General features: G+C 39.8%; 1 protein-coding gene across 1 annotated transcript in view; it reads left to right on the top strand.

Moving 5' to 3' along the window:
- The window catches only part of arhgap15 (Rho GTPase activating protein 15), a 317,810-nt gene that overhangs the window by 249,326 nt on the left and 53,483 nt on the right, over nt 1-15,001 (top strand). The window contains 1 exon segment of the mRNA XM_007896359.2: nt 3,515-3,649. Within this exon segment, the coding sequence (XP_007894550.2) occupies nt 3,515-3,649 (135 nt within the window).

Here is a 15,001-nt window from a genome sequence, read left to right as displayed (position 1 = left end):
GTTCAATAGTTTTGTAATTGGCTGTTTTATTCAAGTTCTCCTTGAACTTCAACTGAAAAAAAATTCCGGCCAACGGTTTCAAAAATGTATGAGATCATTCTGCGGAGAGTGGCTTTACTTTTTTTTATGTGATTGCGCAGAATATTACTTGCAATAATACTTATTGCCCTGACAGCTTGAATTACCATTAGATTTTCCGTGCTGGCATTACACACGCAGGTTAGTGCTGGTTTGAAGGTTCAGCGCATATTATTCCCGTTTTGAGATTTCACTGAACTTGTCAGAACGGTGCGAAAGTACGTTTGCCACGAAAAGACAATCGACTGGGGAGAAATGATCGCATTTTTAATAAATTTGGTAAATCTGAATTAAACAGAAGAGAAAACGTCTCGGTTTTATTTATTTATAAAGAGTTGAGGCATCTGAAAAGATCAAAAAAAAAAGCACTGTGTATGATTTTCATTTTAATGTTCCAGAGTTAAGGAGAAGTTTAAACAAATTGGTCTTTGTGTTGATATCATTGTTGGCAGAGTTCAACATGAGATAGTATTCTCTAATTAATCGTGGAGCTACTACTAGTTTACTGATGAATACAAGCTAGTTTGCCTGCAAAATACACTGTCACAATACTTTACAGTAAAATCCTGCGAAGCGGCTCGAGACATCATCCTGATGTGAACAGCACTTTATCAAATGCAAGGATTATTATTATTACTATTGCCAAGGGAATGACATCTAATACAAATTATGGTAACTTAAAGAGAATAATATACATCAAGAAATGTTGGTTTAAGCATGTCAAGTGCCAAGCCAGGGCTGTCAAGTGCCTTTGGATGGCCTCTTGATGTCAAAGGTACTCTATAAATGTAAATTTGTGTTGTAAATTAGGGAACATTAGACTATGAGATTGAGAAGTCCAATTTCTTTTAAACTACGGGGTGAATTATTATATTATAATATGGTGCTTTTTCACCTCCAAAGTATAACATTTGTGTTTCTGTTTCCACCACAAATTTCTTTGGATCTGTTACTATAACTGTGCTCGATAATCTGACATTGTGCTTACCACAAACTGCCACATGTGTCATCCAAATACAAAACAATCCAATTTTCTCAAAATGGATCTCAAATTTGCTTTGTTTGGATTGATCTCAAGCCAAAATTCAGTTGTCTCTACTCCGGATATTCTTAATCATTGTAGCCCAGGACTAGAAAAGGAACTGCTGTTAATAGAGAACAGCCTGTAGGAACTTCTGACCTATTCTTTCACATCCACTGGTTTCTCTACAATCCTCCCTCGCATATGCTTCAGTTTCGTTCCCTAGTAAATATGGCATTGTACTGTATTGATAAGAGCTCTCCACTACCAGAGCTGAAGAAATCATCCGAAGGATTCCACCTCCGAAAATGTAGTACTCTTTTAGCACTGCATTGAATTGTCAGCCTGAACTGTGAGATCAAAGTCCCAACATTGGGTTAAACCCCACAACCTTCTGACTTGAGAAATGAGAGTGCTACTAAATGAGCTAAGCTGACACCAGGAAAATTATCTCTACTGAGTATTTGAACCTTGGACCCCTATCGAGATCCACGTATTAAGACAGGAATCGTCTTGAGAACTATGTGAAAGAAGATTGTACAAGGTAGTAATTGTGTGAAAACCTAGTCAAGTGATTGGGTAGTTGAGATGTGTAAAGTCAAATGAACAATCAGAACTATAATGACAACTATCTGCCTGGCAACTTTTAAATGTCAGAGTTTAGTTTCTCACTGCCACAAGTTCTTGTAAGAAAATGCACAAAATATAAGGCAAACTGGAAAGCTTCCTCCCATCTCTTTCAGCCCTCTACAATCTGTCATGCCAGACATTCTTTACCCTCAAATACATTTTGCTGAAATCCTCAAAACCTCTGTATAGTGTATTAGTTCAAGATATATTATTGTACCACTATACCGAGATCAACACAGGATGCAATTGTACTGAATATAAAGCAATAACAAAGAGGCTCCTGATACAGATTTGCCTCAAGACAGGACTGATATATTTACAGGTTCAGTAGCACTGCAATGGCACTTGAGAAGCTCACGACTGCACTCGGCTATAGAAGCACTTGATATAGCTACAAGTTACAGACTATTAACTACAGAGAGGGCACTTCCGAGCTAGAGATGTAATTGGTCTGGGACAGGGAGCGGGACATGGGCTGGGACTGTTCGTTATTTATATCAGCTGATATCTTCCAAATCCTTAACAACATCAGCCTAAAAATCTCCCCTGATTGCTTGCTTTTAAATGCACGCAGCTCTGTGCTTATCTCGACTACTATTCAGAAACCGTCATTCAATTTCAGAACAGTCTCTGATTAGAGATTTCTCCAGTTGACACTCCAGATCTGATAATCTGTACGAGTGGGTGCTGAAAACTTCCTCTGCAGCGAGACACATTTTACACCAAATTATGCAATGGGGTTCAATTGCAAGCAATAGATCACAACAGACAAGGAAAAACACAAGGAAAAAATAACAGGCTTGATTTTAACAGGAACGGCTCAAATTATGTCGGGAATAAATTGGGATTTGTTTAAAGAAAAGAATCGTCTTGGATTTACAGATCCATGGATTTCATTGCCATTTGAATTCAAGTGCAGTTCTTTCTACTGTTTCTTTTCACGTCGGAAGAAAGGGAAACTATTTTTGATTCCTGAGGGAGAGTTGTGTGTTGGTGGGGGAAGAAGGTGAGGGGAGGGGGGTGGTTGTGGTGTTGGTCAAGAGCTCTGGGACTCTACCCTGTGTGAGGGGCGCTATATAAGTGCAAGTTGTTGTTGTTTGTGAGAGACAGACAGAGAGAGATATGGGCACTCGTCTACCACCCACACTATTCCTAAACGGCACCAAATTCACGCAAAAAGAGGAGGGTTCCGGGGAGTCATCTTTAATTCCCTTGTATGTGGCAGAGTTGACACATGTAAAGTAATAGCTCATTTTCAATTGCCATGTTTAGCATATGTCTCATGTTGGCTATGCAAGGCCTGCAGGCCGGTCCCATGAGTTCAGCTCAGCCAGCAGTTGCTACCGCTGCACAGCTCTCCCCTCCCCACCACCACCACCCACTCCGGACCCCCACCCGTTCCGAATACTAATAGCTGTGAATCTCTTTCAACACTGATGTTCATCTTCCAGCAAAACCATTATGCGTATAGATATACCCGACATCCCCAGTCAATGAATTTGTGTTGGTATGTGTATGTATGTTGTGTGTGTTTATGTGTGTGTGTGTTTATGTGTGTGTGTGTGTGTGTGCGGGTCTCTTATTTTTTGGGGGTGGTTGCGTGCTACATTCCTGCAGATGGTATCCCACTGAATGTGTTCTGGAAAATTGCACAGTCCTAAACCTCTAGGTGCAAGAGGCTGTTAACGGTTGCTGATGATAGTAGGCAAACATTAACATAATAATTAGTGTCTTGTAATTGTTTCATTAAAACCAGTTGTTCCATTTCTCCTCATGTTTTCCCAGAAGAGAAACTGAATTTGGATGACAGCCAGTGGGAGGACATTCATGTCGTCACCGGAGCACTAAAGATGTTTTTCAGAGAGCTGCCTGAGCCACTTTTTCCATACAGCTTTTTTGATCAATTTGTAGACGCCATAAGTAAGTACAATACAATGTTAATTTAACCCTCAGAGCACTAAAGGAGCAATTCGCTACTCTGCACTCAAGCACTTAGCAGGATGAGGTTAATATATTTTTTAATTTGCAAGCTGAATGGCATTCATAAATCAGTGCCTTGAATGCAGTTGTATTTTTTTTCAGTTCCTGTTTCTTAATATTCATGACAGCAATTTGTTTTAATAGTACTCTTTCACAGTTACTTTATGCACTGTTGTAATACTGAAAAATACAAGCTGTCCCAGTTAAATTTATAGCCAATTTTTAGCCGTACCTGATTGTTGCTCACTAAGTCAAGCAGATTTTCAACTAGAACATACAGAGGAATGATAAACTATTGATTTAATTACTGCGTGTTCCCAAGCTTCATTATTTGGCGACATAGTGGGATTTTATTGCTGATAGTCTCATTGGTACAAATACGAAAGCTTAGCAGTCGGCTTGGTACGGTTTGGTTTGATTCAAGCGTTTTACTATCAAGTGGTTTATGCAAAGTGAAGTCTAACGTTGATGAAATGCTGAGCTTTAACAACTGAGGCTTGAATGATTCTCTAAAGCAACATAGAATCACATCGACTGTACAGCACCAAAACAGGCCATTCGGCCCAAATAGTTACATTCCATAGGAGTCTCCACCCTTCCCACCTCCCTAACCTCCTCCCAAACACCTCTATTCTCTTCTCAGTATCTACGCCTCTGTGTATTCAGTGTTAGAAACATGAGACATCCTTCAGAATCCACCTTATTTATATCACTGTGCAAACAGGTATATAGTGTGTGTGTGTGTGTTGGGGGGGGGGGCGGTGGGGGGATTGGAGAGAGTACTGTAGTACTACAGTTTTTATTGCCATATCTAACCATTTCTGCCAATAAAAGTGTTGAAGTAATGCAAAACATGTGATTTCAACTCGGTTAGAATACCCCAGGTCGTAACCTTGTCCACATGTAATTTACAGTGAGTAGTTGGTTCAAGCACTCTGGGACGCTACCCTGGGTGAAGCTCTATATAACTGCAAGTTGTTGTTGTTTGTGAGAGACAGAGAGAGATATGAGCACTCGTCTCCCACCCACACATTCCTAAACGGCACCAAATTGTAGTTGGAGTAACATTTATCAAGAACTTCTGCTTAAATTATTAACTCATGTCAGCAGTACAACAGAAGCACCTAATACAAGAGAGGTTATGTGGTAAAGGCACAAATCTGTTAGTCTCCAGACTTCAGGAGTGAATCTCCCTACTTTCTCCACACACACACACGATGTTGGAAGCCGGGTCGACTGCGACAGAACCAGGAATTGCTATTGACTCGCAATCTACTTTGCTATTAGGATCTGCAAATCGTTATGCAAAATGCCACAATTTTATCGCTGTGCTATTTGTGGCGTCCACTTTTTATGCTCCTGCTATTGTGGGTTTGCGTCTGGCTTCACGGAGGTCTGGGTACATTAGGTAGAGATCTCTTTAGGTAGCGATCTCGCATCACATTTCCTTGTGGTTTGGTGGTCTGTGCAAATTCGATCCCCAGAGAGTTGAAGGGATGTGAGTTCATTGGTGGTCTAGTGGGGCATATGTTTGATTTTCCTGCTGGTAGCAGAGTACAGGAAATTACCTGCATTTTTTTGGTAGTCCAGTAGAAGATGTGTCACAATTCTGTGGTTGTCAAGAATTGGGTTTGCTGCTAATTCCCTGGTTTATTGAGAGATGGAGTAAGTGTCCTGGTGGTCCTGTTAGGGTCTAATAACGATGGCTTTGAGATTTTGCCCACAAAAATATACAGTCAATTCACTTTACAGTATATTCTGTGAAGCGCTTTGAGATCTCTCGAAGACGTGATAAGACGCCATATCAAATGCAATGATTATTACTATTATTCTTATTATTTATAGTCTACAGAATGACATGTGATGAGTTCCCCAGCAATATATATGGAAGGATATGCTGAAAGTCCCTTGTCAACCTACTGAGAATCTTTGCCTATTATGCAGACAACCTTTCAGACTTTGGATAACAAACAAAAATCCCCTGTGCAGTCTGTATTTTCCCAGTTCTCCTGTGTTTTGTTTTCTCAAAGACATTGATCAAAATCTGCACCAGCTTTTGCTTTCAGAGTAACTAGAGTCAAACATTATCATAGAACCAATCATGTAATTCCATTTATCCCCGGTATTTTACTGAGACGAACAATTAAACATGCTAATGTGCTGTGTGCTAAAAGCAAAACATTAAAAGTGCTATCAATTGTTTTGCATTATCTCTGCCAGAGATGCTTTGTTAAGATTTTCCTGTCAAGTCTTTTTTTTTGGCTTTCATTGTGTTCTGCTGCTTGCCATTTCCTAGTGCTGCCTTACACTCAAGCGCTCTGGGACGCTAACCCACGTAAAGCTCGTTATTTAAATGCAAGTTGTTGTTGTGTAATATTATCCATTTGCATCCCCTTCCTTCATTGTCTCAACAGAGAGCGGCACAGAAACTTCTAATTGTTTCTTGACTCTGCCACACTTTGAATTATGCCTATGTTTTCATAATGGATTTTGGTGGTTAAATACAATGCTTAAATAACTGTATAGTTTCAACATTGCATACCCTGTGTGCAGTTTAAAATAAAGCCTAGTAATTAAATTGACAACTACAATGACAATAAATTAAACCAGTGCAGTATGTCTTTATAGCTTCCTGTCCTATCTGTAGATGTATCTGATTAATCAGAGTACTGCAGACTCATTTTATTATAAATGGTTCCAACAGCTGTTTTACAGAGGCTATAATTATGTCACAATCCAGGTAAACCTTATCCAATGGCTGCATAACAAATTATATTGGGCATGCTAATATCCTTTTTTTTCCCTTGTTCTTAAGCATTTCATTTTTGATTCTGTTAATTCGGGAGGGATTTTAGATTATTAAACAATGGTTCTGCTCCGTGGAGCATTGCTAATATCCGTATGATAGCACTGTTGCATAGAATTCATTCTCATTAGCTAACAATCACAGGTAGATCTCAAGACCATTGATCAGTTCCACTTTGGTCACACTGCTGCTTGGATGAAAATTACTCATCTGTGTCTCTCTCTCTCTCTCTCTCTCTCGCTCACGTTTGCACTCTCGCTCGCCCATGTAACACACCAACCAGACAGACCTTACAGAATTAAAGGATGCAGACTTGGGGGCAAAAATAAACTGAGTCAAATTTTCCTTCATTGCTGATGATTGGGAAACAAGCCCTAACTACAGGCAGTAATTCACATTACCAATTTTTCTATTGCTACGTGCTCCAATGCCCGACACAAAGTTATTGGGTAATCAACAGTAATCTCCATTTGTTCCACTACCTTTATTGTTTCAGTAGCCCGTAATTATTATTGTCCTGGCATTGTTCACAATTCAGTTTTAAAATAAAATGTTCACTAAACATTCATTCTGATACACAAAACAATCAGGATCTCTGGCACTTTTCCTTCTTCTGGAATAGTATCTTCCCTTGTGAGATGAACAGATGTGCATCATTGGAGAGTGAAATATCCTTCAAACAAAAAAAAGTTGGTGGAAATATCTGTTTGGGAAATGTTTTCTTCCAATAAAAGCTAACGCCAACATTGTGCTGCTCAGCTACTTGTCAAGGAATTGATGTGGGATCGCCAAAGCTATAACATGCTCTTATTGATAATGACAATGATAGTTGCCCCATATGATTAATGTGAAAAAATGCCGTACAATTGATGGTTTCCCTTTAAAGTGAGAGGGTAAGCTTGCAGGGTAGAAGGCTCTGATCATAAAGCTCTTTCATCTTTGTAGATCATCTGAAGGGACTTGTTGTTTAAGGTCCCTCTGATACATTTTGGGGGAGTTCAGCAATTCTTTTCTAACGGATTTCAAGTACAATAGAAAACTTCTCTCACATAATCTTAAAAGTTAAACTGTTGTTCCATATTTTCTTTTTTTTGGTGGTCGGAGGGGTGAGGGGGTAATGTTAAAAGCAATCTTCATTCCAAATGAAACTCAAGCAATATTCAAGCAATGCAACTAGATAAAAGATGTGTTGACCATTCGAGCAGGAGAGTGGGCCTTGAAGGGTTAAATGACTATTGCAACAATATATATGCAGCACAAGCCAAAAGAGAACATTAGAAAAGATGACTAATTAATGTAAGTGATTTCAGCAGATATTTTATTGACTTTCGATCTTTAATTAGGTAGACATATTTCAGTCCAGGTGAAAATTGTCTTTTGAATTCACAGTCTGTGGATATATCACAGTTTATGGATGCCACATTTTAATTGGTTTTCCTTATTTTGCTTAATAAATCTTAACTCAACATTTTTTAACCATTTCGGATCTTTTCGAAGCACATGGTGATTTACTGCGCAGTAAAAGTGAATAATCTCTTCCATAGTATTCCCTGTTACCAGGATAATGTAGAATTCTGAATAACCCATGTGCTGAGATTTCTGTTGTTGAATAGCTACAATTAGCACAAGAATGTTCAACTGATAAACATTCAGATAGTTGATCGCTTTGAGTTGTAAGCAGTTAGCTTCTTACACATGAAGTAATTCCTAGAATAATGCAGCTCTTTCATTTTATTGATACTCTTCACTCTACCTCCAGCTCTATTTTCCCACACACGGCATTGGTCTCCCAAGTCCAAGCATGTCTCACTGCATGAGACAGTGACAGCAGGTTATTAGTCTTGAATAGAAGCATATTTCTGTTAATGCTTTGGAGGCCGCGTTATGCTGTTAAGCACAGGAATGATTCCGAACACCCCTACCCAAAAGCAGAAGATGTCCCATCACATCAAGTCATGTGTCCATTCTCCAGATGTTCACCCTTGATCTGGCGTTGCCAAACCAGCAGACTCTGATACCAGAGACTCCCATTCCTGTAAGAGAATACTCAAATTGCCAAAACTCTATTTAGTTACAGTCTCTGAACACCATCAGCAAGGCGGATTCTGTCATTTATATGACGGCTCGATTGGAAGCATGATTTTTGTAAGCAAAAGATCTGGCCTTTGACCAGTATCTTAGTCCACCACATTATCCAGCCATCAACAAACTGCCATTATTTTGTTTATAGGGCCGGGTCCTCAGGTGGATTTAGAGAACTCCTCCATGTCTTTCCAAGCTGTTATTCTGGAAGAGAATCAAGGCAGCTGTGTTTACTGCCTGGATCTTGGCATAAATTTACAAAAAAACTAGAATTTATATCATTCGGTATCACTGAGAGATCTCAAACCACCTGCCTATGTGACAAATTCACCCTATTGTGAGCTCGTTGTTAATGACATCATGCAATAAAGTCAACAATTCATGTTGATGGATTGAGTTTTTATGAGCATTGCTAAAAGATATACCCATAAAGGCAACACCAGAGTGCAGTGCTTTCACCAATGAATCAGTTTTTTTTAGAGAGAATAGAATATGTGAATTCTGACCTGCAAACCTGGAAATGCATCTGAAAGAACAGAAGCCTGGAACTTATTAACCCTTACCTTCTGAATCAACATAAGCTTGATACAACAAATTATGTGCACAGCACTTATAGGAGAAAAAGGTTGGTCCATTTGCTAACTGCTGCAATTCAATTCTCTTGCTACTTACACAGCCTTGGCTTCCATAGGAAAAGCAGAAATTAGTACTTTGTTGTATTATTTCATCTAGTCCTCTGCAGGGTGGTGAAACAAGTGTATGAATAAGCCACATTGCCACATGGATGTCGCACCCTCTTTGTGCCTTAAACAACTGCATCCCTTTTTGTTTAGTGTATCCTCAGTCTGAGTGGCGCTATATAAATGCAAGTTGTTGATGTTGTTGGTGTTATAGAATCTTACAGCACAGAAGGAGGCCATTCACATGTCTATGCCGGCTCTTTGAAGGAGTCATCCAACTAGTCCCACTCCCCCACACTTACCCCATAGCCCTGCAAATTTTTCGTTTTCAAGTATCTATCCAATTGCCTTTTGAAAGCTATGACCAAATCTGCTTCCACCACCCTTTCAGACAGTGCATTCCAGGCAGATTAAAGCAGACAGCAAAAGTGCTGAGTAATCAGACTTAAAGATTACACTTGACCATTTGTAAAAGCTTCAAATGTTTGCTGCATCAGTAAATTTCAGAACCAGTATATTTGAGATGCCCTCCGAACGTTAAAGGTGCTATATCATTGTAAATTGTTGGTGTTGAACTAAACGTATGTTGATGTGTCACTAAAGTGCTCCAAGAAAATACTCTGTGGGAATGGCGTTATATGAATGCAAGTTGTTGTTGTTCCTCTTGGTAATCGAAGGTAACAACAACATCACAACAATGTTACCATATTTAACCTTATCAATTTTGCTCAACTAACCTTTAGATTTGCTTTCAGTAAAAAATAAAGGTACCATGTTGTGCACATTCTCTAAATGAACGGCAGTGGGTTTTGTGGCTGGAAAGTCTGGTGAATGTATTTTCATACTCTAAGGGATTTATTTAGCCAGGTCAAATATACAGTATACAGTAGCTTATGCATCGCTGTGGCTACTTCTGCTGTGTGTTTCATAGTAATGGTTTTCCTATCTCCAAAGTTACAGAGTAAAGGAATGTTTCCAGACCTTGTGCTTAATGGACCTTTTACCAAGAAATACTTCTTTGCAATCAACACTGAGCTACAGGAGTGGAATCCTGTAGTTCAGTGGTTAGAGCACTCGCCTCGCAAGCGAGAGACCTGGGTTTGATTCCCGAGCAGGGTGAAATGTTGGGCAAGTTTCCTTATTCCACAGGCCTCTGTTTACCTAGCAGTAAGTAGTTCATTGGTGGATTACTTTTCCAGGGTTAATAATCGCTTCAAAATGAATAAATAAATAATAGTTTGGTCACTCAATCCATGACTGTTCGTGGGACATTGCTGTGCGCAATTGGCTGCCACATTTCGCCCACAGAATATACAGTCAATTAATTCACTTTACAGTATATTCTGTGAATTGCTTTGAGATGTCTCTAGACCTGATAAGGCGCTATATCAAATGCAAGGATTATTATTATGGAACAGGTTACCAGGAAGGGTGCTAGCGATCAGGAATCATTTAAGAAACAACTGTAATGAGAGGACGGCAGACGGGAGACTTGCATCTAGATTTACTCGATCATAGTATTTTGGAGCATTCAGAATTTGTGAATCCTTAAATACAGCCTTAGTTTTTAAGGCATTTTTCAGCATGTTCTGTAAAATGCTACATAAATAGAGTATATCTTAGAATTTCTCCCCACTCGGTTGTGGAAAGATTACATCAAATGTGTCAAAGTACCTTTTTCATCTGAACTTCTCATGTGATCTTGTGGTGAGAATAAACTGGTGTGGTTTGAATTAAACATTTGCAGTCCAAAATCTACACACTCGTGTCCCGGAGCACTTCACAGCAACAATAACAACAACAACAAAATTACATTTGTATAGCGGGAGGACGTCCCAAGGCACTGGACAGTCAGTATGTTTTGGACCCGAGCTGGGGGTCAGTATTGTGGAGGGTGGAGGGTAGGGTGGGAAGCAAGGTGATCGAAAGCACGGTCGAACAGAAGGGTCTTGAGATGGATTTATGAAGGAAGCAAGGGAGAGGTGCAAGGCAAAGGGACTGCGGAATGGAGTTCCAGAGGATGGGGGCAGAGTGGCAGAAGGCCGGCCCGCCAATAGTGGGGCGGGCAAGGCGGGGAACATTTTTCACAGTGGCGGAGTCTGACAACCAGCCAAGGGAAGAGAGAAGTGGGAGGTGACCATAATATTGAGATCTTCCAACATCCTCCACTTTCAATATGGACTCAGCAGATAAACCTTTTCAACCAGCTTCACTTTCTACCCCGTGGACTTTGTAAATAAGACCACCGAATGAATGTGCTATGGTTTTAGGCAGTGTTTTATTTGTGCTCAGAACTCTTATTCGCTGAGAATGTAGCTGAGAATACATTTCCCTTGTGATTTTCAACAGCTGTCAGAGAATTACAACATTTTGAATGTATTTACATACACATAACAAACCTTCTTGCAAAACTTCTGTTACTGTGCACTACTTGTGTGCTTGCTCATAGCTTCTGTTGCCCATTACAACCTGACAAACATCATCTACCGTACAATGGCTCTTACACAAATATATTCATGCCAATGCAGCTCCCATCAGTACAGTACTATAGCATCTCGGGGGATTGTTAAAAAGGAAAGAAAGATCACAACTATATCGTGTAGGAAGCAAAGTACCGGGGTTATTAAATATGAATAGTACAATACTAGGAGCTTAATAGATCTGTTTCCAGTAATAAAGTTTTTAACATTTTTATTCACTCTCCTCATATTTACATTATTTGCTGAAAAATGTAGCACATTATTGTTCCCATAGGGGCATAACTTATAGAAATCTGGCACTTAAATTGGGAAGCAGCTGTTGTCTGACTAATGACAGGTGTGCTGTTTGTTATTACCTACATACTATTCCTCTGTAATAATCTGTTTTCCTTTAATAAGACAGTTTCATTTTTGCAGCTAGTATCAGCTATATTTTAAAACTGTCAGAATGTGAGCATCCCTTTAAAGAAACGGCATGCTTGTTTATTATCCTTGTCCAGGCTACAAATATAAATATAGCATACGCATGTACAATATAAAGTCTACTTGCGTTCAATCAAAAAGCCATTGAGCTCTCTCCTACTTGACTTTCTCTGTATAACATGTAAGTCACATCATTAATGCACAGAACAAAGAACAGTTAATCAGGAATATACTGTGAAAGTGCTTGCTCTTCAATTCGGGCAGTTAGCTACAGAGGGATGCAAATTCAGGAGAAATCATAGATAAACATCAAATAGTCTCCATCCGGTCACAAAGTCGCAAAGATCAACACTGCTATATCCATGAAAGATCTGGTCAGGGAGAGTGATACATGTTAGTTCCTGAGCCAGGCAGGTCTGCAGTTCGCCAGGGCACTACTGATGACAGCATAGCCAGCCTGGCTCATCGGCACGACTTGGAGGGGCAGACCAGTCACTGGGGGGGCAGAGACTCTTCGCACTCAGCTGCTGTTAACCTTGTAAGCCAAAGCCTTAACGGGTAGAGTGGTCCTAGCTTTACAAGCGGTAGGAGAGCTTGCCAGATGGTGCTTCAACGGCAAGCTATGTGGTTTTAGCTGGTTGGATTCCAGTAGTACCCCCGAAGAACATTCTGGGGTTCCCAAGCCTTGGCTCTTGCCAAACACCACCTAATACTTTCTAGAATTAGGTAAGCAGGATGTGTCCCTCCAGGGAGAGAGTGCGCATTCTATTCCGACAAATATTTCTGGAATTTTCATGTATAGGTTGGATTTTCTCAGTTTGGTTTGGATACAATACTAACAACAGCAAATTACACTTGTATAGTGCCCTTCATGTCAGAAAGATATCCCAGGGCGCTGGACAGTCAGAGTGTTTTTTAGGGATGCTTTTAACCATGGTGATGGTTTTCCGCATGTTTCAGACACCCGGCTGACCAAAAATAATATGTGATACACTTGTAGAGGATTGGACTTCAAACCTGGACTCCATCACTTTTCTTGGGGACTTCCATATTTTTCAATAAGGTCCAGCACATCCAACCCTTTAATACAATTTCGCACTTGTGATCTAACAGGGAGTTTAGAGGGTGGTGAGAGTGGTAGAACTCACTGCCAGAAGCAGTCGTTGAATCGGTAACCATCAATGCATTTAAGAGGAAGAAAGGCTTAGAGGAGGTATGAGAGGGAGGGAGGGTAGGGAGATTAGGATGGGTGGAATATAAACACCGACACAGACTAAATCGACTGAATGTCCTGAATGTCCTGTTTTGTTGCCCCACAGTCTATGTAATTCTTTATATCTCAGACAGGATCTAGAAAGCTCAATGAAAATCTATTGTGTCGCCCTGCAGTATATTTTCTTGTGTGTAACTACAACACTTAGGAAAACACACAACACCACACAGCAATGGACCTCTACATTATCATGTGTGGTTCGACTGTTCCCTTCATGAACACTAACTCTAACTTTAATGATGCCACAAACACTGCAGGCATTAGGATCATTTTTTAAAAAAGCATTGTTTCGGAAAACAGGACTAATAGACAAATCTGCATTTTTACTGTTGGTGTTCATTACTTAAAAAGATCAAATATGCATCATTGTTGAAGGTAAGTGACTCTGTCATTTCTAAACAGCAATACCATAGTGTGCACACAGATAGATTTTAACAATCTATCCATAATTTATAGCAGTTTTTCTTTCATGTGCATGGTAGTTTGCATAAAATTAATGAGTGAATAAATGTTATTCATCTTTAAAAGATGCAATGATCAGCATGAAATCTCAAACTAAAGTCTAATCTTAGAATTCTGACTTCTAATTGTATGTGTAAAGATCACAAAGTGGTTTAATTGAAGCCAGAGTTGTGGATTTGATACACTGGCCAGGTGTCATTATGGGAAACAAATCTATTGGAAAAGCAAGGGTTTGGAATAAAAAAAATTTGAACGTGCGGAAAATACACTGAGTTTAATATATCTGGATCAACAAATATGTCTCACATCATCATTTTCATGAAATATTCCCTGGGTAAAAAAATTAAAGATAACGATAATCCTTGCATTTTATGCAGCCCTTATCGCAACGATACAACATCTCAAACCACATTACAGGATTTTACTGTGAAGTGTACTGACAATGTATTGTATGAAATCTAACAACCGCAATGTTCTCCGTACTATGTCAGCGTAAGAACGGGAGAGGGGGAGATACTGCAGCATTTTGTATAAATGTGATTATGCATATATAATCACAATGCATTTCATATAATTGTTCCATTGAATGGATCATGATTATTATCCCTTCGCCTTGCCCCTTCCTTCCCCATCTTTAGGTCACGCCCGAAGACCTTCCTATTTGACCGTGCCTACGGTCACCTTCCTTCCTTTCGGCTCAGTGTCGTGCTCTGCCACTGTCAACCGCTCTGGGACGCTACCCTGTATGAGGGACGCTGTATAAATGCAAGTCATTGTGTTGTTGTTGTTCAATTTAGGTAGTGCTGCAAATTCTCCGAACTGCAACAATTTTACTATAATAGGGTGCTATAATAGAGTCCTGTAGCTCAGTGGTTAGAGCACTCGCTTGCAAGCGAGACACCTGGGTTCAATTCCAGGCAGAGGGCGAAACCTTGGGCAAGTTTCTTTACGCCACACGCCTAATAATAATCCCTCCAAAACAAAACAATAATAAATTGGTCATTTTCAATCCACGACTGTTTGTGGGACATTGCTGTACGCAATTGGCTGCCGCGTTTCACCCACAAATATACAGTCAATTCACTT

This window comes from Callorhinchus milii, unplaced genomic scaffold (genome assembly GCF_018977255.1).
Source record: "Callorhinchus milii isolate IMCB2004 unplaced genomic scaffold, IMCB_Cmil_1.0 Scaffold6, whole genome shotgun sequence".
Lineage (NCBI taxonomy): Eukaryota > Metazoa > Chordata > Chondrichthyes > Chimaeriformes > Callorhinchidae > Callorhinchus > Callorhinchus milii.
Note: the sequence above shows the minus strand (reverse complement) of the source record. Positions and strands in the feature narration are given on the sequence as shown.